This window comes from Chenopodium album, chromosome 3, assembly GCF_948465745.1.
Source record: "Chenopodium album chromosome 3, dcCheAlbu1.1, whole genome shotgun sequence".
Classification (NCBI taxonomy): Eukaryota; Viridiplantae; Streptophyta; class Magnoliopsida; order Caryophyllales; family Amaranthaceae; genus Chenopodium; species Chenopodium album.
Window position 1 is genome coordinate 73000661 of NC_137836.1, and position 24418 is coordinate 73025078.

The following is a 24418-nucleotide window of genomic DNA, read 5'->3' on the forward strand; positions in this document are numbered from 1 at the left end:
AATCTGTAAAGAGTGAATGGCACCTCGTCTGAAAAAAAAAAAAAAAAAAAAAAATCACATGAGATCTCCTACATAGATATGGTAAAATAACAGTCTATTTTTTGAGATATTGAATTCACATTATTAGCTTGTCTTATTAATTAATAGGGATGCATGCCATGAGTTCGAATCCTAATTAGGTAAAGCTTTCACACATGCATTACCTAGCCTATTTTAATTTCCACGTTATTGTTCGATATATAATCACGTGTAATGTCACCCACATTGATCCATTGGTAATTTGAAAATGAATCCGTGTGGACTAAGTTATGGTACATATGAATATGGTTATTAAACTATCCAACGAAAATTGGGTTGAGAAGGGATGTGTTTTTTATACCTCAGCTCCATATTGAATGTGGCAATTAAAAGGGATTTTTCATACTACCTAGCTTTTGTTTGAACATACTTGTATAGTTGTATCACTACATTTGGATCTGGGCGTAAGGGCAAATCCAATCTAATCCAAAATAAAATATAGAAGTATGTTTTAGTTTTAGTTTTTTTTTTTTTTTTTTTTTTTTTTTTTTTATTTATTTATTTATTTTTTTTATTATTATTATTATTATTATTATTATTATTATTATTATTTTTAATTCAATTCAATTTGAACATCAAATTTAATCCGAATTAAAATTTAGTTATTTGAATCTGATTCAAAATTCCAAATTAAAATGTGATGCTATTTTTTAGGGCTTAATGACCCATAATCCAATATATATATATATATATATATATATATATATATATATATATATATATATATATATATATATATATATATATATATATATATATATATATATATATATATATATATATATATATATATATATTTTATATGTAAATGCAATTACGAAAAAAATAAAGGTTGTAAATGGAATCTCAATATAAGCCTGGAAAACATTTTTTTTTTTTTTTAATACTTGACTAGTTTTGGCAGATTAATAAAGGTAAGATTCTTGTTAAAAAAATATAAATAAATATAAAATAAAATAAAGGTAAGATTTAGCGATGATTTATGTAACTTTTTATAAAATATATTTTAAATTTATATAATGTACACCTTTAAAAATCTTGAATGTAACTTTTTTTTTTAATGTTATAGTAATTATTTTTTTTAAATACAAATTCATTGTTTTAACAAAAAAAAAAAGGCATAGGAATCCAGACTAAAAAAAAGCATTTCGGAGGGAAAAATTTTCATATAATTGTGCCAAGTGTCTTATATGGTGATTGTTTTAGTTTTATCTAGATTAACTCCGTGCGATGTACGGTTTTAAAATAAGAATTGAATTGTAGAATTTTAACACATACAAAAAGAAAATAACTTCCTCATTTTTCCTAACTAATTTCAAATTAAATATGAATATACAATTCCCAAAAGTGCATAATTTCATATTTTATTAAGAAATTTCAATTAAATTATATTATTAACTATTGTTAACAATTCGTAAATAACTAAATAGCATAATATGTGTAGAAAACCCAAAATTTAAATTTTAAAAATTAAATGAAATATATTTTCAAAGATATGTTAAATAGGGTAGCTTAAAAAGGAAAAAAAATATGACATTATCCTTGCATTTTGGAGGGAAAAAATTAAATAAAAAAGTGACACGTAGACAATGATGGACATTAATGGTTGTTAGTTTAGTGTGTGTGTGTATATATATATATATATATATATATATATATATATATATATATATATATATATATATATATATATATATATATATATATATTGTTGGAATAAATATCATTTTTTTTTGAAGAAAAATCATTTCTTTTAATGATACAAGATAACATAAAAAAAAAAAAAAAACTACTCCAATTAGTAATATTATTGTATGTTAAGAGGTGATTTTTAAGGATTTTTTTTAATAATAAAATTGGTTACATTTATCACTATGTTATAAGCCAATGAATAAGTTCATAATGTCTACCTAATAAATTTATGATACCCTCTAGTAGCAATTGTCAATTTTGGAAAAAAAAAAAAATTATTAACTTTCCAATTAGTGTACACATAAAAATGGACAAAATCATTCCTTCCCAAAAAACAAAAAAAAAAAAAAAGGACAAAATCATGATTACATTTATTGATATGGAAGCAAATTAAATAACATATTTAAATTCGAAATTAATATTTCATAATATGTTTAAAACCTTATCAAATCAATCAATACTATATACTAAAAAACACTTCCACAAAAAAAAAAAAAAAAAAAAAAAGACACACTAACCAGGTGAAAAATGTATGATTAAGACACCTATGTAAGTAAATTCATTATTACTTTAAAATTATGTTAAATGAATATAAGTACGAAGCATTAAGATTTGTAAGTTGTGCATCGCCCGGGTACTACGTTAGTATTATATACTAAAAGACATCCCATCGACATGTGTCATTTTCTGATGTGTCTCTTATATTTTTAATTATTCTTTATTTTTTATAAAAAATTCCATATAAAAAACAAATTTTATACATAAATAAAAGATTAGATGCGTCCTTATATTTATTGCCAACTATAAATTTAAGTATAAACCAAAATTACTAATTTATATTAATAAAATATTTGATGTATCATTCCACAAACAATATATAGTCAAATGCATATTTTAAAATATTTGTTTGGAAAATAAAATATTTTATAATCTATTACTAGGTTAGTTCCTGTGTCATGCACGTTAATTTTCAATAATCATTATTAAACCATCATTATAATTGTTTTTTATATATATAAAAAAAATATAAGAATATAGTTGACAAATTTTGATCAAAGTACTGAATTACAAAAGATATGTTAGGTATAAAATGATGTAGAAAATAATCAAAATTATGTTAAGAAAGGTTTTATATATATATATATATATATATATATATATATATATATATATATATATATATATATATATATATATATATATATATATATATTTTAATTTTTATAACTATATAAAAAGTTGTGTTAAAAATATGTCAAATCTTTTTATTTTTAGTAATTATATTGCATAACATTAGGGAATTATTTTGTATAGAATTTGTTTCTTTAATATAATTTCAAAAAAAAAAAAAAAAACTAAGGACACACCAGGGGATGACACGTGTCATTACTGGTGTGTCTTTTAGTATATTGTTATTATTGATAATATTTACATATGTAAATTTACTTATACAAAAAAAAAAAAAAGAAAAAAACTTAAAATTAATTATTAAAAATTACCATACATGACACGGGGTCTAACATAGTTCTTTGTAAAAGTGAAACTTTTTCTATTTCGTACGGACTACAGAGTATAAGATATAGTAACTTTAACCTTTTATTTTAATCAAGTTAACTTTTGATTATACCTCTAAGTACGTTCGTTCCTTTACATATTTTCCTCTTACGTACATTAAAAAAAAGTAACTTTTTTTAAGATAAAAAAAAAATAGTTGTAACCTAATTTAATTTTTCTTGTATTAAAGTTATGTTTATTTCGATTACATTCATATATCTCCATTTTTGTGTGATGCCTTAGTTGTTTAGTTGATTTGTCTTAATAAGTACTTTAATTATAGCAAACATTTCCTTTTTTCTGAAGTTGATAATTTATGCCCCTTCCTCATTAAATCCAAATTTAACTTTACTATGCGTCATAAAAAAAAAAAAACTCTATTAAAATTTCGAACATTGCACAGTTACACAAGATCCAACACATTTATTGCATGTATGCAAATAACTATAATATAATTTCATACATATTGGCGTAAGATATTATGGCCAATTGCATAAACTCTTTCTAGAGAATTAGCTACATCGTGCTCATTGGATACCCTTGTTATGAGTTTAATTACGTCTATTATACAATACGGAGTATTTGGTATGCACCCATTTTATTTAAAAGGCCTTCAATTTGCATTAAAGTACAAATTAAGGTATATCTTAATAAGATTAAAAAGAATGCATCAAGATTGAGTCCTAAATGATGATGTAATAGACGCCAAAATCTTTGGACCAAGACTTTAGCATATACCAAAATTATTATAATATAAGATCTACCCTTAATTATTTTTTTTATTTTGGTGTATTATAACAAATAATAAATAAATAAAATAGAATAAAGATTCAAGACACATGCAAAACGACGCGGTTTTGGCTACAACTAAAACACCACCGACCCAAAAAATGTGAAATAGGTTTTTAGACCCGCGTCTAACAATTCAATTTCTGGATTCAGACAACAAAAATGGGTCCCACAATAAAGGGTATTTTCGGAAATCTTGTTGAAGGCTGCTTAATTTGTTAATTTTTGACACTTAATTTTCCCTTTTAATTAGCAGCTTCATTATTAATTAAAACTCCAAAAATCTGCAATTTGAAGGAAAAATATAAATTAGAAAATAAATAAAAACCCAACTTTTCTTTGCTTATAGCAGGGTTTTTATCAAATTTTCTCTCTCTTCTTTCTCTCTCTTCTTGAGTAATTAATTTGGGAGAAGATTTAAGCTTTTTGGGTCCAGCATTTTATTGAAGTATTTGGGTTTAATTATTTTTGGATTTTTGTTTATAAGAATTGAAAGAAATTATTTTTAATTGAAGGAAAGTTTGGAGTTGCAGCAAACAGAGTTTGGAGCAATTAGGTTGATTTGATTTGGGCATTTTTGGAGAAAAAAAAGAGGGATTTTTGAAGTTTTGATTTGGTTTTATTTTGGGAAAAAAAATTTGGAAATTTGGAGTTTAAATGAAGTGGGATTGATTGATAGGAGGAGGAAAAAGAAACCCAGATCGAGAAGCAACTAGGGGACTTCGATCCGAATTAAAGCAAAATGGTAAATTTTTTAAATTGTTTTTAATTATTGGGTTTATAATATTTTTTGAATTTTTGTAAGTTTAGTTGCATTTGTTTTAATTTTTGTTGATCAATTGACTGATTTATACTGTTTATTGACTTAATTTGACTGATCTGTTCTTCATTTGAGAAATGTGTTTACTACATTTGAGAATAATTTGAGCTTATTTTGAATTTTATTTTATTAATGTTACGCTGCTAAATTTAGTTATTTATACATTTTGATTTGCTTGGAGTATTGCTTTTGATCTATAATTCATTTTTCGATTTTAGTATGCTTATTAAAGTTCTTCTATCTTTTTGTTTTTGATTGTTCCGTAAATTGATATGGAATGATTTTTTCCTACCAAGTAGAAAACAAAGAATACCTGAATTGTGAGCATTTATTATTATTGACTAGGAAGGGTGCTCAAGTTATGATTTTATTCTGTAGAAGGTTGAGTGCTTGAGATTAGATGAGCCGCCTAATGAATTTAATTGGAATTTTGATCAGCATTCACTCCCGAGCTTGTCGAAGTTCTATATTGCTTGTGAAGTTATGATGTCAATATGATGGTATGATAGGAAGGATGAAAGAGAGAAGAATTTATTATTATTCGTGGTCTTAGTTTGCTGTTTCCTCTCTATACATTGTAAAAGTTTACATTTTGGTGGTGGTAGAGTTTGCGCGTAACTTGTAGAAGGCAGAACTTTTCATATTGACCCAACCTGCAACTGGGGGCTCGGGAGGCCTTTTTGAACCAAGAGTTTAGGCTTTGAAATTCCTAGGTGCCAACCCTGCACCTTATGATTGGGTCATTAGTCTCTAATGTATTGAACTGTATACTTCCGGTCACCATTTGAGCACGTGCTGTATCAGTGCACCTCGTAAATGCTTTGCCTGATTTTGTGTCTCATGTAGTGAACTGTATCTTTTCGGTCACCATTTGAGAACGTGCCATGTCAGTGGACCTAGTAAATGCTATGCCTGATACCGTGATTCTAAAAGAGGATGATCCGCATTTAGTGCTAATATGCTATATGAAAGGCATTAGTCTTACTAGCCTATACAATAACGTTCCTCTATAGATAACATGGCTACTCTTACCGCTTATAGTTGATTTAGATCTGAACGGTGATTAATGGAGGGTCATTAGTTTGGAGTCATGATTTGATATAAAATATAAAATGTAATACACAGTTATTTTCAACTGAATTTTAAACTTTTAATGTGCTATAATGCTATGTGAAAAGCTTTAGTGACTATAAAATAGCATTCATCTAAATATAACAAGCCTACTCTTACCTCTTTGACATTCCAATCGTATGTTCTTATTCTCTTACTTTGGTGTTTATGTTTTTTGCGTACTTTATAGAAATGTTATGCTATATGAACTGGTGCTCAAGTTGAGATGGAGCTATAACCCCAAATGGAACTAAACATTGTTTTTGTAATTTTCAGGCTGTTTCGGTCAGTTTAGCTGTCGGATCTCTTGTTTGGATTGAGGACCCTGATGTTGTCTGGATAGATGGCGAAGTAGTTGAGATTAATGGTGAAAATTTAAAGGTCCTTTGTACTTCAGGGAAAACGGTGAGTGCTGAATTGCCTGGTCTCATGGCATATATCTTAATGTATATGGCCTTGATTACAGTATAAATGATTCTTTAAAGTAGGCGTATCGTATATGAATCTTCTCTACTTTCGTGGACCATGAGCTCTACTCAATTGTGCTTGTGCACACGGCTGCTTACTTTCCACTTGAATATTTTTTTATGTTCCTTATTGTTTGTAGTTCTTTTTTGCTGGCTGTTCATGTCCAATTTTAAGAATGATTTTTATCTTGTTAGATGAGTTTTATTGACTAAAAAAATGGCAATGTTCATTTTTGTAAATTCTGTAATTTTATTAGTATCCTTTGTGATGAGTTTGTATTTTCTTGTAATATGCAGGTTGTAGTTCACGCTTCAAATGTTTACCCTAAGGACCCAGAAGCCCCTCCGTGTGGAGTAGATGACATGACAAAGCTGGCTTATTTACATGAACCAGGGGTATTGCAGAATTTGAAATCTAGATACGACATCAATGAAATATACGTAAGTGTATATTTTCCTGTATAAGTGTAAATTTTTAGGTATACCATACTACCATGTAATAATAATTAGCTGTATCAATGTATCATTCACGTTTGTGGTGAATTAGTTGATGAATAATGCTATCAAGTATCAACTTTAATGAGATATGAATGTGATCACTTCTATAAATGTATCTAATACAATCTCTGTTGAATGTTAGATCATTTTTTTAGGCAAAATCAGCCTCAACACTCTTGAAATATAGGTTGGGTGCACCCAACACCCCGAACTTTAACTAGTTGCTTGCTTACCACCAATTATTGATTGGGGTGCAACACGTGCTTTTAATGGGTATTTTTTGGCACTCAAACTAAGACATTTCTGGTAATTAAAGGGTAATTAATTGCTCATTGAGACATTTCTGGTAACTAATGGCTAATTAATTGCACACGTTGCGCCTCAATCAATAGTTGGTGGTGGCTAGTGATTAGTTAAAATACGGGGTGTTGGGTGCACCCAAGCTATACTCAGGGAGGCCAATTTTGCCTTTTGTTTAGACAACCTGATAACATTTTTTTTTTTTTTTTTTTTTTTTTTTGGGAATATTGATTTATTGTATTATGACAACGGTGTTGAATGGTTGATGATGAGATTAATATTATTCTGTAATTAGATGCTATAATTTGTTATTATTTGATCTGATCATTTTATGTAGTTTGATTTGATTTCCAATAAATATTGAGGACCTAAAATAAGCTACAAAGCATAACCTTAGAATGTTGTCAACTCTAGTGTGATTTAATCCCTTCTATTGCATCCAACACGTCTTCTGTTGTAACTCCGTTGGTGATTTTTGACCTCATTGGTCCTGATAAACAACTTTGTGTCTACAGACTTATACTGGGAACATTTTGATAGCTGTAAATCCTTTCAGAAAACTGCCTCACTTGTATGACATACATATGATGGAACAATACAAGGGGGCAAGTTTTGGTGAGCTAAGTCCACATCCTTTTGCGATTGCAGACGCTTCCTACAGGTACTGTATACTGTTTATCTTGTATAAGATATTGGTTTCTTATTGCTCTCAATCCTAGAAACATATCAAGAGGGAAATAGGAGTTGGACCTACATGTTTCTCTCTGCAACTTCTTATTACTTACTCATTTGGGATGCTTTTGGAAAAAAAATAAAACCTGTTGGTTTACGAGTTATGGCTTATGGGACATTACTTCTGTACCTGTTTATGAAGCTCAGCATTGTGTTATATCTGCTTACAGGCTTATGATGAAGGATGGAATCAGCCAGTCAATTTTAGTGAGTGGGGAAAGTGGAGCAGGTAAAACAGAAAGTACAAAATTGCTGATGCGTTATCTTGCTTATATGGGGGGTCGAGTTGCTGCATCTGAGGGAAGAAGTATTGAACAGAAAGTTCTGGAGGTAATAATTCTTTCCCCCTCAATTAAGTATAGCTTTAATAGGTTTAAGCTCATATCTATTAGAGTGGAAAATGAAGTGGTAATTTGCCGTTTGACTTCATCTTGTCTGACTTATTAATGAATCTGTTCTTATCCTATTGCAGTCTAATCCTGTTCTGGAGGCATTTGGCAATGCCAAAACGGTCAGAAATAACAACTCCAGGTAATTTAATTTAAATTATTTCTGGAGATGTTATAACCTTTTGAAGCAGCATTTGTTTGATTAACGAGTAAAAAATATAGTCGCTTTGGGAAGTTTGTGGAGCTCCAATTTGACCAGAAAGGAAGGATTTCTGGAGCAGCAATAAGAACATATTTGTTGGAAAGATCTCGTGTGTGTCAAGTATCTGATCCTGAGAGAAATTATCATTGTTTCTACATGCTCTGTGCCGCACCAACAGAGGTAAGTAGATTGCAATGGCTTCCCTCTTCAATATTAGCTATCGAAATATAAGTTAGAAAAATGTAGTAGACAAAACTCCAATGACTTGTATCAGTTTGGTAAATTCATTGTTGGCGAATACTCCTTGTTATCCAGAGCTTCTTTCTTGTCTTCATTTGACAAAAACATGTCTAAAAGATCTATTCTACATCACCTTTTGGAATGCCAGATAGTTGTCCTATTTATGATGCCGTAGATGTTTAATCCTTGCTGTGTCACTTTTCCTTGGTAATACCGTGATGTGAGAGAGAGGGATTTTGCTGTAGAGTGTCTTGATTTTATCGCTGGGCCATATTCTTTTCTTTTATTCATAACTGGTTCAAAACTGTATGATGTAAGACCTGTAAGGACACTTTGTTGTTTGACCTGTTGTTTGGGCGAGGTTATCTAGCCAAACTGACCATTGTCTCTGTGCAAAAAGATTTCATCAATTGCAGAGTCTGTCATTTCCTTTAGTCTTGATTAGAAACACATTGATTAGCATGCAGCTGTGCATTTGTAAGAACAAGATCATAGATTTATCAGAAAATTGATACGGTCAATTTCTTTGAAGCATGCTATGCTGCTGTGTGCTACTCTTGAAACATTATTGAAAAATATTTGCTGAGTAATTTTTGTGCATTATTACTTTTTCCTATATGTAAATTATGTTCAGTAATGACTCTTCGTTTCAGGTTGTTCAAAAATACAAGCTGGGAGATCCGAAAACATTTCATTATCTGAATCAAACGAATTGTATCAAGTTGGAGGGGGTTGATGATGGCGAAGAATATCTTGCAACCAGAAGAGCTATGGATGTGGTTGGGCTTAGTCCTGATGAGCAGGTATTTATATTTCCTCCACATCCCCTCCCCCGGTGTGATAACCCACATTGTAGAAATTTTCATGAGTTAAAATTTTATTTTTGATTTTCAGGATGGAATCTTTCGAGTTGTGGCAGCAATTCTTCATTTAGGAAACATTGAATTTGCAAAGGGGAAGGAAATGGATTCATCCGAGCCCAAAGACGAGAAGTCTCGGTTCCATCTGCAAACGGCTGCTGAGCTTTTCATGTAAACATGCACTCTGTTGATTTTGTTGAACACCAATTTAGGAAGAAAAAAATTTCTTCAGTGTTATCCTCAAACAGGAATTATAACATGTTATGCTGTTCAGGTGTGATCCAAAAGCACTAGAAGATTCTCTTTGTAAACGCATAATGGTTACTCGTGATGAAACCATTACCAAATCTTTGGATCCGGAGTCTGCTGCCCTTAGTAGAGATGCCTTGGCTAAAATAGTATACTCTAGGCTGTTTGACTGGTAAAAACTTAAGACTTGTGATTTCTAGTATCATGGTATTATTAGATTCTGCTCATATAAATTCCTCTGCCATCTTATGCTGTAGGCTTGTTGATAATATTAACACATCAATTGGTCAAGATTCTAATTCAAAGTTCATAATTGGAGTGCTGGACATCTATGGATTTGAGAGTTTCAAGACAAACAGGTGCTTAACTGGTATGCCTTTACATTTTATGGTTGATGGGAATATGTATGATGGAGCATGGGGGCAGCAACACCTGCTTGTTTAGTTGAGGTCCATGGTGCACATTATGCAATGACTTGCTCTGAAGTAAAGTAGACCGATAGATCTTCAGCCCTGAAGCTACTAACATTTTCTTGCTGCAATTACTTTCTCTCATAGTGATTTGCATCTTTTCATTTTGCAGTTATGCTTGTCAAATCAAATGATCATGTTGACAATAGAGAACGTGAAAAGTTTCTGTTACTATGTTTTTTTGTTTTCTTAGTTGTTCTGTACCCCTTATTTGAGTATTTCAAAATAGTTGTTTCATTTGTCCTTTTGGTAAGTTTTATGAGTAGGTCACATGGGCTGTGCTATCACTTGGGCGATGCTTGTCAAATCATATGAATTGTCACCCTTGACCCATTATTCTTAACTATGCCAATTAGAAATGGAAAATCTATTAAAAAAAAATTGTCGTGTGTAATTTTTTAATATCAAATTTGATCCATATGTGGCTGAAGTTTCGAGATTTGAATTCCTAATCAAGAAAGAGTATTGCAGTAATACTGTCGTTCTGTTTTGGTATGGAATCTTACTTGGACTTGCTGTAATACTGTCGTTCTGTTGTTTATTGAAAAATCTGAACAGAAGCTTAGGATTGTAAGCTGAACTTCTGAAAAGACTACAGCTTTGCATGAGATTATCTAGTAACAGTATCATTACTGTGAAAAAGATACTGTCCTATTAGCCACTATATGTTTAAGTTGGGTTAATGGTGCTTATCTTAATGGAGAAGGAGTTAACTCACTTTAACTGTTTTTGAATAAATTAGGTTAATGATTTCAAGGAAAACAATGCATAATTGAGTCATAAAACCTTGTTGGATATATTGCGAGTAAAAGTGAACTTTATGATTTCTTTATGTGATGTTGATAAAATATTCTGAATGGAGTGACTACTTTTTCATAAATCAAAGATTTGTTATGCATTTATTAACTCATATATGGAAATCGATGGTATTAGCCACTTTGTTGCTGATCATGTCATCATTAGCTGTTCATTTTATTTGTCTTGTGATTATTATTGAATTTGTTACTGTGATGAATGATTTATGCTCTTTTGGGAAACTCAACTCTTAGCTCACCTTCTATTTCTTTATCCTTTCCATGACATTATGGCTGGGTCCTGGGTGTAAGACAGGGAAGGAAAGAATTGGATATTACTTTTTATCTAGTTGAGTATCTAAATTAAATGTATGTATTCAATTATATGGTATTACAAAATTATGTTAAGATCATTCTTCTGTCAGTTGAAATTGCTTTCCAGAGAGTAGCTTGTAAAGTCTTACTCTTTACTTTTCTACCTGTTCCTGATATTAAATTTTGATGATAAGTCATTGTGACCACTAAGTTTGGTGTCTTTGCAGTTTTGAGCAATTTTGCATTAATCTAACCAATGAGAAGCTTCAGCAACATTTTAACCAGGTTTTTGTATCAATAAGCGATTAAGCGAACATTTTCCTGCTTGAGAATTTTTCCTTCCCTCTTCATGTTTTGGTAACACATCGAAAATATGTCATGCAGCATGTCTTTAAGATGGAACAGGAGGAATATGAAAAAGAAGAAATAAATTGGAGCTACATTGAATTCATTGATAATCAAGATGTTCTGGATCTCATTGAAAAGGTTGGTTTTGCTGAATGTTTCCTGGTATTGTAACGAGGGGTTATCCTTTTTGTACTTTTAAAATTAAAATTATTCTCTATGGAGTAGGGAACTAGGGATAGTCCTAAAGACTGAGAACGCAATCAAAACCCTTCAGTCGCTTTGTGAATGTTTGGTTACTTTTTTTATTTATCTTCCTCCTGTTCAGTTGGTTGGTGAATGCTTGGCTACTCTTTTGCTTTATAGGCAGTATATGATATAGCCTGTTAATTATCTTGCACTGCTGTGAATTTATACTGTGTTCTCGCAAGTAACTTCTTTTTCTTCATCTGTAATTCTCTGTCAGAAACCTGGTGGAATCATTTCTCTTCTGGATGAAGCTTGGTAAGCAGAGTGACAAATATTTTTTTTAGATACAGGAATTTAGCATTCTCTTGATAAAATATATTACATTTTTGATGATTTTCCCCCCTTGGACAGTATGTTCCCAAGATCTACACATGAAACATTTGCCCAAAAGCTGTACCAGACATTCAAAAACCATAAGCGTTTCAGCAAGCCTAAATTAGCTCGTAGTGATTTCACTATCTGCCATTATGCTGGTGATGTAAGTCAAAAGTTTTCACTGCATGCATAGGTTGGTTTCGTTAGTTATTAAGTTCTGTAGCTTGAGGGATTTTGTACGTTTCTGTAGGTTACCTATCAAACTGAACTGTTTCTGGATAAGAACAAAGACTACGTTGTTGCTGAACACCAAGCACTTCTAAGTGCTTCCAGATGTTCCTTTGTAGCAAATTTATTTCCTCCTTTACCTGAAGAGTCTTCTAAGTCATCAAAGTTTTCATCAATAGGTACTCGCTTTAAGGTATGCAAATATTTTGTTATATTGCCTTATATGTATGATTTTATGTACGGCTTGTCTTTCTGATGTTCTTTTCTATGTTTATGTAGCAACAATTGGTTTCACTTCTTGAAACGCTGAGTGCAACTGAACCACATTACATTCGCTGTGTGAAGCCAAACAATCTTCTTAAGCCGGCAATTTTTGAGAATCAGAATGTCCTTCAACAGTTACGCTGTGGGGTGAGGATTGGGATTACATGTCCTATTTTTCTTTTGTACATCGTCACCTGAAAGTGCAGCGTTTGTTTGTTCTGACTTGTTGTATCTTCTGTTTTAGGGGGTCTTGGAGGCTATTAGGATAAGCATGGCTGGGTACCCCACTAGAAAACCATTTTTTGAGTTTCTAGATCGGTTTGGAATTCTTGCACCAGAAGTCTTAGATGGAAGGTAAACCATGTCTTTTCCTGTGCGTGATGTTGCTTGGAAATGAAAGTATGAAACTGATTTCTTTTATTTTTTTTATTTTAGTTCTGATGATGTCGCAGCATGTAAGAGGCTTCTTGAGAAAGTGGGACTTGAAGGCTACCAGGTACCAGAATCATGTTTTGAAAATCATCGTAACTTACTTGGATGAAATGTTTTATTTACTTGTCTTGTTAGGTGCAGTCTTTGTAATTCTGACTTTAGCAATAAACCTAGCATGCATTTTCCAAGCCCATACATTCCGGTCAAATTATCTCACTATTTTTACACCGACCTGAGCATAATACTGGTTCTATATGTCTCTTTTCCATTATACACCAGTATCTTGTTTCTGTGTGGTAGCTAATACGTAAAAAGGGGCATAAGTTCAAAGGAGCTCTGTTTGTCTTATGCTTCTGGGATTGATAACAAATCTATTCTTCTTCATAAGGTTTATGATTGTTTTTGTCTTCTTAGTACTTGTGAATTGTGATGATATACATGACCATCTGCTGCTGTCATGATTTTAAATCTATTACCTTGCATGAATTTTAATGTTTGAATAAGTGTTTATTTGATCTTATCATCTTATGTATGTTAGAAATCTCTGATGATATGCGAATCTCGGTTGTACAATATCTGAATATTCAGTGTGGTAAATTTGGCTGGCCTGATGTAAGGTTTCATCATATGGTTAGCCTTGTAGACTTGTAGCTGCTCCTTGATACTCTATTAGCACTTTATAATCACAAGAAATTTGACCAATAACTTGTAAAAAAAAAAAAAAAGGATTTTGGACTTCTTAATGAATTTTGACTTTGTAAAGTTTGAAAAACCCCATCTGATAGCTCTTTGAAATCGTGAATGCTACTCCTTGAAAAAAATTCTATTTGTTTTCATCATGTAGTCTTTTGTTGTGGTTTGCTACTCTACTTTAATATGTTGGTTACTTACCTTAATTGCGATAAATTGTTGCAGATAGGTAAGACGAAGGTTTTCCTCAGGGCTGGTCAGATGGCTGATTTAGATGCTCGAAGAAGCGAGGTGTTGGGACGATCAGCAAGTATCATCCAGAGAAAGATCCGTTCTTATCTGGCCCGCAGAAGCTTTATCTTGCTTCGTCGGTCAGCAGTACATGTACAAGCTCTATGTAGAGGTATATTATAGCAGTGTTTCAAGCTTTGCATTCCAAGCTTCTCTGATGAACGTCTTTGTATCTACGACTCATGTATATCTTCTATAACTTCACTATTCAATATACAGGACAACTTGCCCGTCATGTGTATGAGGGCATGAGGCAAGAATCTGCATCCTTGAGAATACAAACCGCTTTGCGGATGCATCTTGCACGAAAAGCATACAGGGAAGTTTACTGTTCTGCTGTCGCCATCCAAAGTGGTATGCGTGGTATGGCTTCTCGTGATGAAATCCGCTTTAGAAGACAGACTAGAGCTGCCATATTTATTCAGGTATAAGAAGATAGTATAATTTGATACTACCACCATTTCAGAATAATTGGCACTGTTTTAACTTTCATTATTCTTCTATTAATTCTGACCGCATATTTATGCTAATATGAAATTTTCAAATGTTATCATTTAAAATGTTGTTAAGTTAGTATTAACATATATTTTTACAATATCAAATTTTTATTATTTTACATATATTTTCGTGTATTAATGGTCAAATTTATTCGTTGGCATGTGTGCCTGGTCAAACTGTTTATTCTAAAGTGGAGGGAGTATTAAATTTTTATTTCCTGTTTAGTTGCAGTTCATTGTGAAATTCATAAGCAGATAATGTAGAGATTTTTTTATTACCTTCCATTGTAGAACTATCTGTGATTATAGTTAGAAGATTTCTAGCTTTATCTCTTTAGCTCTTTGTAAAATTTATATTAGTGCTGATTTAATCTCCTACTTCCAGAGTCACTGTCGCAAATTCTTGGCTCGCACACGGTTCTTGAGATTGAAGAAAGCAGTCATCAGCACCCAATGTGCATGGAGATGCAAAGTTGCTCGTTCTGAATTGCGAAAACTCAAGATGGTGATTTGTTTTTCTTTTTCTGTAGTATAACATTTATCATTGCTTTAGTAACTGATGTATTGCTGCCTTTTCTGAATGACTACCTATTCTTGTTGTCTGCCTTATCCCTGGAACTTTTCCTGAATTGGCCTATATTGCATTTGAAAGAAAAGAAATACAGAAACTTGCTTATAACTTCTAGAGATTTTTTTTTTTTTTTTTGGGTAGATTGTAGAAGCTGTAAAACAAATGAGAGATTCACACACGTTACTGGTGTCTTACAGAATGCTTTTGTTTCAACTTTGTTGTGCCATTTGTATTTTTCTTCTGTGATTTCTTGAAGGTTTTGAAAAAATAAATTACGTTTAGTGCTGTTTAATCTGTTATGATAGATTGGGTGCTAGTTGGATCCTTGTTTATATACCAACATTTTTTTTCTGGTAATGCAGGCTGCACGGGAGACAGGTGCTCTTCAAGCTGCCAAAAATAAATTGGAAAAGCAGGTTGAGGAGCTTACTTGGCGCTTACAACTGGAGAAACGCATGCGAGTTAGTTTTTCTTTCCTCTACTAGCTGTGTAGTACTTTTTCTGTTCCTTAAATATTGAAGTGTCCCTATCATGTTAAGGTCATAATTATTGCAACGTTTCTTTATTTGCTTATGCTTTCTTTTCATCTCCTCATGAAATGATCACATGGGTCTGTGTTTAATTTCTTTCTCTCTCTCACATTACCTAGAATCTGTGCACCTCCTACATGTTGGCGATGTTGCACTATCTACAGAGCAAATGACGTGTATTTCAATTTCAAAAATTTTCTGATTCAGCTCAATATTATTCTAGTAAGATTTGAATTGTGTTGGTAACACTAACATATAGATTAAATTCTGATTGAGATACCGAGTACATTTGTAATATGTGGAATGGGCGTCATGTCATTAACATCCTCAAGGTTGGCAAGGGTAGAGCTGTTCAGCATGCTGAACCTGGTGTAAGGCGGGGCGGGGTGGGGCATGGTAAGGGTCATCTTTTTCAGTCTGGCCTAATTATAATTTTGGCTCAAGAAGATGAAAATCTGAAATCAACTCCATGTTCAGCCGTCAGTTCTTGCGTCATTCTTTAACATCATCCTATTCCTTCATGAAACTGAGATCACATGCCTTTTTCTTTAACATTATTGTCAAACTTCATTAATCGAGGATAGTCATCATGTGTCTATCTTCTCTTCAGTAAGATAATCAAATTCAATTCCCTCTCACCTGACATTGTTTTTGGCCTGTTGCCTCCATCTTCATCCTCAGCCATTTGATCTTTAGATCTTGATGCTATAACTACTATAGATTGTGAAGGTGAGAATGAGCTAGAAGAGAGAATAGATGTAGCCTGTAGAGGAGAAATTCTTGGTTACAATTTAAAGGAGAGAGCTAAGAGGGCAGTGAAAAGCCCACTCCATCAAGCCTTGTTTAGGGCTCCCTAAAATAAAAAGATACTGGGTCTGACCCTGAAATAATTGGGGCGGATTAGGGCTCTTACTGGGTCTCTACCCATTGTATAGGTATAGGCAAAAGGTAGCATATTGTTAGGTAAAAGAGGATTTATTAAAAAAAGTTTGAGCAAGACTAATGGGGAAAATGATGTAACTTTAATTTTTACTATCTATTCGTATCTGCATAGTATTGATGGTGAACTTTGAGAAGTGACCAGATGCTTAAATCAACTTAGTAATTATTATAATTTTAGAAAATTTACATATTTCATGGGGTTGCAGTTGAAGTTCAATATCATGTAGTCCTGTAGGAAGCTATAGAAGCTGTATTGATCATGAAAGAGATTTGGCTGTTAGCATTAAATTGACTTCTGGTTGAGAGAGAGAGAGAGTTGTAAAGTATGGTAGATATTAATGGGAGATATGAAATGTTCTTTGTGCTTAATACTGATCTGAATCAAACTTCTCTTTGTTGCTCACTAAGAGTAGTGACATAGACATGTTTAATGCTTGAACAAAATTAATGTTTCACTCATTAAAAGACTTGATCAAACATCAAACTGTTACAGACATGTGACATGAGCCCATGGCGTCCTTGCATTACTTAAGATTGAGCAGGCCTCATATGTAGAAAGCCTTCTCTTGTTGTAAACTGTAAATGTATCATGGTATCCATTTTTTAGAATCCTCATTCATAACTGCTTGCTGGTAGCAGAAAGATGAAGAGATACAGTTCTATAATGATGTAGGAGGACATTGGATAATTATTTCACTTCATCTGCTGACTATTCGAAAGTGATAGATAATATTTGGGCTATTGCTGAAGAAAAAAAAAATTGCAATTATATGCCTTCATCTTACAAAGTGTAGAAGAAGTTTATCCTGTTGTATCAGGCAGGCTTAAGAGCTTCCTCCTTCAGCATGCATCATCGTTACTCCATTTTCCTTTCTCATCGTGTGCATTATACTATTATCAGTAGTAACAATACTTAATATCCTATCAAGTTTGGCAATTATGGGTTTATCTGTTAGGTGTTTTTTTGTGAAAGATTATTACATATTAATTGCTTTCTGGTTTTACTTGCTAAAAAAATTACAAGACTAATCTGATGATTATTATATTTTTCTGCTTTGAAAACTTATTATGTGGTAACTGCAGTTTTTCCTGTTCCTTTTCTTGAGTTGGGATTTTTTGTTTGCAGTCTGATCTGGAAGAAACAAAAACACAAGAGAATACAAAACTTAAAACCGCGTTGCAGGAGATGGAGCTTCATTTTAAAGAAACTAAGGAGTTGCTTGCAAAGGAGCGTGAGGTTGCTAAGAAAGTAATTGAACATGTACCTGTTATACAGGAGGTGCCAGTTGTTGACAGTGTTGTTGTGGAGAAGCTTACTGCTGAAAATGAGAATCTAAAGGTTAATTGGTCGTGTTATTTTTTTTTGCTTTCGATTACTATCTTGGTGTGTGTGTGTGTGTGTGTGTGTTTTTTTTTTTTGCAGTGATGTCTGAAAACTCTTAATGATATAGTCTACTGTATCTTAATTCAGTACAATCTTGTTATTGGCAGGCCTTAGTTAGTTCGCTGGAGCTGAAAATTGATGAAACAGAGAAGAAATTTGTAGAAACTAGTAAACTCAGCGAAGAACGATTGAAACAGGCACTTGATGCAGAATCAAGAATGATAAAGCTGAAGACAGACATGCAAAGGTTATTTGAGTGCTAATCTTTTTTCATGTTTCATTTCACCTAGAACTTTGTTTATACTGGATACTCATACTACTACATGGTTTGAATATGCTTATGGAGTGGTTGTCCTTTTCTACAGACTTGAAGAGAAAATTTTTGACATGGAATCTGAAAATAAGGTCCTTCGACAACAATCATTGTTATCTGCACCTGTAAACTTAAGTTCAGGAAGTACTCCAATAGCTGTGACTCCGGTACTTTCACTTGTCTCCTATTCATTTGTGTATCTGTACAATCTTTCTTCTCAAGTCCTGTCTCAAAATCGTTTTGTTTGTTTTGTTGTAGAAATTGCCAAATGGTCACATAGTCAATGAAGATTCCAGAGTCAATGTAAGGCCTAAATTGGTTTGTTGTATTTTCTAGATTTTTACTGTATATGCCTTTTCATGTCATGTCAACTGCACTCTAAATTTGGTGCTTTATTATTTGTGTAGGAACCACAAAGTGTAACTCCTGTCAAAAAATTAGATTTTGAATCTGAACAGAAGTTTGGACGATCTCAGCTTGAGCGTCAACAAGTATGATATTGAAAATATTGGCTGCTTAGGAATAGTCATTTGTGTGGACAGTCTAATTCAGAGAATGTGTCTTTGTTGCAGGAGAATGTTGATGCTCTAATAAATTGTGTGACAAAAAATATTGGCTTCAATCAAGGAAAGCCTGTGGCTGCATTTACAATTTACAAGTGTCTCCTCCATTGGAAATCATTTGAAGCAGAGAGGACTAGTGTGTTTGACCGCCTTATTCAAATGTTTGGTTCTTCCATTGAGGTAATTTAAGTTATGTTACATTTGATCGATGCTCAAACATGTAAATGCCGTTAAAAGCCGTTATTAAGCTGCAGAGTATTAAGGGTGTGATCGTGTGAGGCTGTTATTTCTTTCAGTTGCTATTTGAATTTCTGTTGTCAATTATATTGTCATCAGTAAAGGTTATCTGCAATTACGTTTTGAAAACCCAACTGGTGTTGTGTACAATGTTCTTTGTATACTTTTTGGTAAATGTCACAGCTGATAGCATATCTTCCCCATTCCCTCCTTTGTTCTTCTCATTGGTCAAAATTTTGCTCAGAGATTTTAGTGGAGAAGCTGGGAAATAGCTCTGCTACAGCTATTTTTATTGATTCGGTATCTTTAGATTCGCATTATGCATTTATGGTATTCTGTTTATTATTGGCCTAGGTGAATAAAATAAAAATAAAAATAAAAATAAATTGAAGGACCTTTTGTAATTTTTTTTACAGTAAAATGTAAATATAATATTGAGTATGTATAAATAATAATGACAGTTAGTGATCAACCATCATATAGATACTTGAAACAGTTCCCAGCAGTAGGAACAATACTAGGTTATTTTAATTATGAGTCCTCTTTCTTATGATTATTCTTATTTTTTTTTTTAATAAAAATAATTGCCTCTTTTTTCCGTTTAAAAGTTGTACCAGTAAATTTGGCCCGCTCATCATAATTTTGATGTTTTGTAGAATCAAGATGATAATAATGAGCATCTGGCTTACTGGCTATCAAATACATCGGCTTTGTTATTCCTTTTGCAACGGAGCCTCAAAGCACCGGGTGTGGCGCAGCGGAAACCTCCGCCCCCTACATCTCTCTTTGGGAGAATGACTATGGTACCTGGTTCTGATAACTAGTGATCCGAGCCTTTGTTTTGGAGTGAATATTTTCCTTGCTAACCTATATGGAAAAAATTTCAGGGTTTCCGCTCCTCTCCTTCCTCCTCTACTCTTGCTGCAGCTGCAGCTCTGGATACTGTACGCCAAGTGGAAGCCAAATATCCAGCTTTGCTTTTCAAGCAGCAGCTCACCGCGTATGTGGAGAAAATTTATGGCATTATTCGTGACAACTTGAAGAAGGAGCTGTCATCATTACTTTCCTTGTGTATCCAGGTATTCTTGAAAAACTTCTTCTAGTTCTTCCATATTACTCATCTATGTAAAGTATGTGTTTGCCTAGAAAAAGGCCTTTATGAACTACACTTATCATACAGGGGGAAGGCTGCATACTTTCACACTCTACCTTAACTACAGTAGCAGTTTGTGACGTTTATCTTTATGTAGCTAATTCTGATTATAATGTAAAGTTGTATGTGCATGAATTATCCTTTATATACATGCCTTCATGTATGTGTTTTGTAAACATCTGTTACAGTGTTGTGGCTTTTATGATAGTGGTGTGCCTTTTATGATAGCTTCCCTTCTTGAAGTTTATATATCTAATCTTTCGTTATTTGTTTATTATTTATTTATAAATCCTTAGTTCAGGACTGAATTTTGTCACAAATTTGCTCTGCCCTTTTTCAGGCACCTAGAACATCCAAGGGAGGTGCCTTAAGGTCAGGCCGATCATTTAGTAAAGAGTCTGCCCCAAGTCACTGGCAGGGTATCATTGACAGTCTTAACTCACTTCTCAACACGCTGAAAGAAAATTATGTAAGCAGAGCACTCTTCTTTGCTGTGTTCCGTACTCTCATCTTTATATACCCTTGCTATCTTAATCAGAATCTGTTGTGTATTGTTCGGGGCCTTGTCTTCATTTTTTTTTTGGAAATTGGTGTTCATGCAGGTGCCTCCAGTTCTCTGTCAGAAAATCTTCACACAGATATTCTCATATATCAACGTACAACTCTTCAACAGGTAAGTCCTGTTTTTGCACTTTCCTGTAAACGAGATTTTCTGCAACATGTGTTTAACAAGCTTGTCTGTAATGTTCAGTCTGTTACTACGTCGCGAGTGCTGTACTTTTAGTAATGGAGAATATGTGAAATCTGGGTTAGCTGAGTTAGAACTCTGGTGTGCCCAAGCAAAGGAAGAGGTAGCCTTTCTTATCTTTCACCATTTGTTTTTTCAATAATCAGCAGCCATTGTAATGGTTCTTCATGTATTTGCTTGCTAATTTTATTACGTGGAAATTTAAGATCTAATATCAGAATACTATTACTTTCACAGTATGCAGGTTCATCCTGGGATGAACTCAAGCACATAAGACAAGCTGTCGGGTTCCTGGTATGTTCATTTATTTATACCTGTAGTTGCCATTATGTTTAAGGATGTAACTTTTAGTCTTTTCACTTCCAACCTTTTCCCGCAATAGTAAATTGATTAATTGCTTTCTATTTCTGAAATCCTAGTACCTTGATGAACATATCTTCATCACTGAAAGAACAGAATATAATACAGTACATAAAATTTATTTTTAATTCTAGTCTGCAATATGCTCTATCATTCTGGATTTCTGTGTTTGTTACTATTTGATTGGTGAAGCTCGAGTCTCGTACTTATGCAAGGCTTTGCTATTTTAATCACAGGTTATACATCAAAAGTACCGAATATCTTACGACGAAATAACTAACGACCTCTGCCCTGTAAGTCTCTTCTATCTTTGTTCTAATCTGGATGTATCCTGATGTGTCTAATGCTCAGGAGCACAGGATATTTTACGGGTTACTTTGTTACTCCAGGAGTAAAATCAAATTCTCTGGCCAGATATATAGATATTTTATAAAGCTTGGAATTTTGCTATTCATCGTTCCATAGAAACATTCTACATTGTTGATCTACAGGAACTGATAGCCTTTTATTTTAGGAGTTTTAATGATTTCCTGTAGATTTTGGAAGTTGGATCATGGACTTAATCTTTCAAAATATATAAAAGATAGGGAAAAGATAAATATGTTGAATGCACAGATTTGCTCAGTGCTGATACGTGGTTATGTTTCAGGTATTGAGTGTCCAGCAACTGTACAGAATATGTACCTTGTATTGGGATGACAACTATAATACTCGAAGTGTATCTCCTGATGTAAGTCTTCTCTCTTTGTGGTACTCGTATAACCATCCTATGTTACTTGGACTTACGTGCAAATGTGTTCATGAGTCAAAAGTGTCGTGTCCATACCCATTTTAGAATGTTTAGGAATGGACACGGGTACTTAGAGTCTTAAAATGAAGAGTCTGAGTATCATAGCTGCCAATCTATTCCATAGTTCTTTGATCACTTGGGTTCTCATCAAACTCGTGTACCATTTCCCTTTCCCTGCAGGTTATTGGAAGCATGAGAGTCCTAATGACTGAGGACTCCAACAGTGCCAATAGCAATTCCTTTTTGTTAGATGATAGTTCCAGGTAATTATTTTGCAAAATAAATTAACGTTTTGGTATTGAATTATCAGTAATATCACTAAAATGACTGAATCATGAAATTCATGTACGATTTTTGGATGCAGCATACCATTCTCAGTCGATGACATTTCTGGTTCAATGCATTCAAAAGAATTTGTTGATGTAAGACCAGCTGAGGAGCTTCTTGAGAACCTCGAGTTCCAGTTTTTACATGAATGAGTTACAGAAACTCAGAACTCGAGAACATTCCTTTTTTCCATCTCTCTTGGCGCCTAAGGTGACGGTGCAATTATTTTATTTATTTGTTTGAAGTCTCCTCGCGTGGTGTTAGATTTAGTTGATTGTTTCACACCCATCATATATATGTAAATTTTCTCATAGTGTAGGAAGGGTTGAAACTTAAAAGTTATAATTTTTCTCCCTTTTTTTCTACTGCCAATATTGGCTTATTTTTCATACAAGTATATATTTTTTATTACAAATTTCTTCAATTCATTTCTTCGCCTCCCAATATTTATTAGTACCGGGAGCAAGGTTGTTTTGCTATTTTGATCATGTTAATTAGGGTGAGAGGTTGTTGAAGAGTGTACTCCCTAAATTTTCTTTTTTGTACAAAGAAACAATGCTTATATCGAAAATGTGCAATTGTAATGACAATTAATTAGCTATGGAATGTGCATTTTATTATTTTTGTTGCGTACTCTCCTATTGAGAAGGATTTGTTGATCTTGTATTTCTGCAGAAAACGTCTTACTCATGCAGTCGTGTGTGGTCATGGACTACCCTCAAACACGCATGATCTAGTGCTTGTCTATGACATTTTATTTGTTCTTCAAGGTGGTTTCAATCTGTTAAAATTGCGTAGTTATGTCTTATTTGCGTTGGAGCACAAGTGAATTTCTTGGACGCTTATACAGTTCTAAGTAACTTGTTAAATCGTCTATACTATATAATAGCAGTTTTAAACTAAAAATTTATCGCGACACTTTTGTGATAAACACCATATAGGACGGAAAGAACATCAATACACTTCGTATACTACGATTGAACATTACCATTTAAACAAAATTTAATCAAACACAATCCAAGTCTTATGAAATATGATAAAATGATCAAAAACGTGGGATTTGAATACATTTAAACAATTAAGTGATTGTAGGACCTTTGAAGAAATTGAGTCATTGACTTTGTAGTCTTTAGACAGCAAACACTTGGTAAAAAGATTGAGACATGATGAAAGGCGTTTATTTGATCAAGTAGTTAATCTCTTGCTTTTGTCCCAAAAAAAAAAAAAAAAAAAAAAAAAAAAAAAAGGATTAAGATATGTACCCTTGAACCCTTGATATTAATCAAACGCCAATTATTTTATTATTTTTTGTAATTTTTCAATTTTTAAAATCTTTTATTTTTATAAAATTATTATTGCCCCAAATGGACTTGAGTGGCCATGAGGACTTCACATGGACTTGAGGACCCAAAAGAAAATCTCTAATATTGGACCACCCTATAGTCCTTGATTTTGCTCATGTTATTTCAACGCATTTACTAGTATATTCGGCTATAAAAATAAAAATAATATGCAATTCATTATAAATGTACATTTATAGTTGTGATTTTGACCCTATATATCCATTTATCCAATTTTAAGAATGGATTTGCTCAACTTGTTAAAACTGGTCAAAATTTTGGATTGCCAA

General features: G+C 32.7%; 1 protein-coding gene across 1 annotated transcript; it reads left to right on the forward strand.

Annotated features, from left to right (window-relative positions):
• Positions 1-4312: 4312 nt before the first annotated feature.
• On the forward strand, positions 4313-23408 carry LOC145624165 (myosin-6-like). The gene is made up of 39 exons (XM_081677133.1): positions 4313-4858; positions 6320-6448; positions 6808-6951; positions 7824-7969; positions 8211-8370; positions 8513-8571; positions 8652-8811; positions 9525-9674; positions 9766-9902; positions 10006-10152; positions 10238-10339; positions 11787-11844; positions 11944-12045; positions 12371-12408; positions 12505-12631; positions 12719-12889; positions 12976-13107; positions 13205-13314; positions 13396-13456; positions 14308-14485; positions 14593-14798; positions 15256-15375; positions 15804-15902; positions 18040-18252; positions 18405-18544; positions 18663-18777; positions 18869-18913; positions 19018-19101; positions 19183-19353; positions 20067-20213; positions 20298-20489; positions 20904-21032; positions 21166-21236; positions 21315-21414; positions 21549-21605; positions 21908-21964; positions 22321-22401; positions 22642-22724; positions 22826-23408. The coding sequence occupies exons 1-39, from the start codon at positions 4856-4858 to the stop codon at positions 22938-22940; spliced, it is 4539 nt and encodes a 1512-aa protein (XP_081533259.1). The 5' UTR covers positions 4313-4855; the 3' UTR covers positions 22941-23408.
• The last annotated feature ends 1010 nt before the right edge of the window (positions 23409-24418 follow it).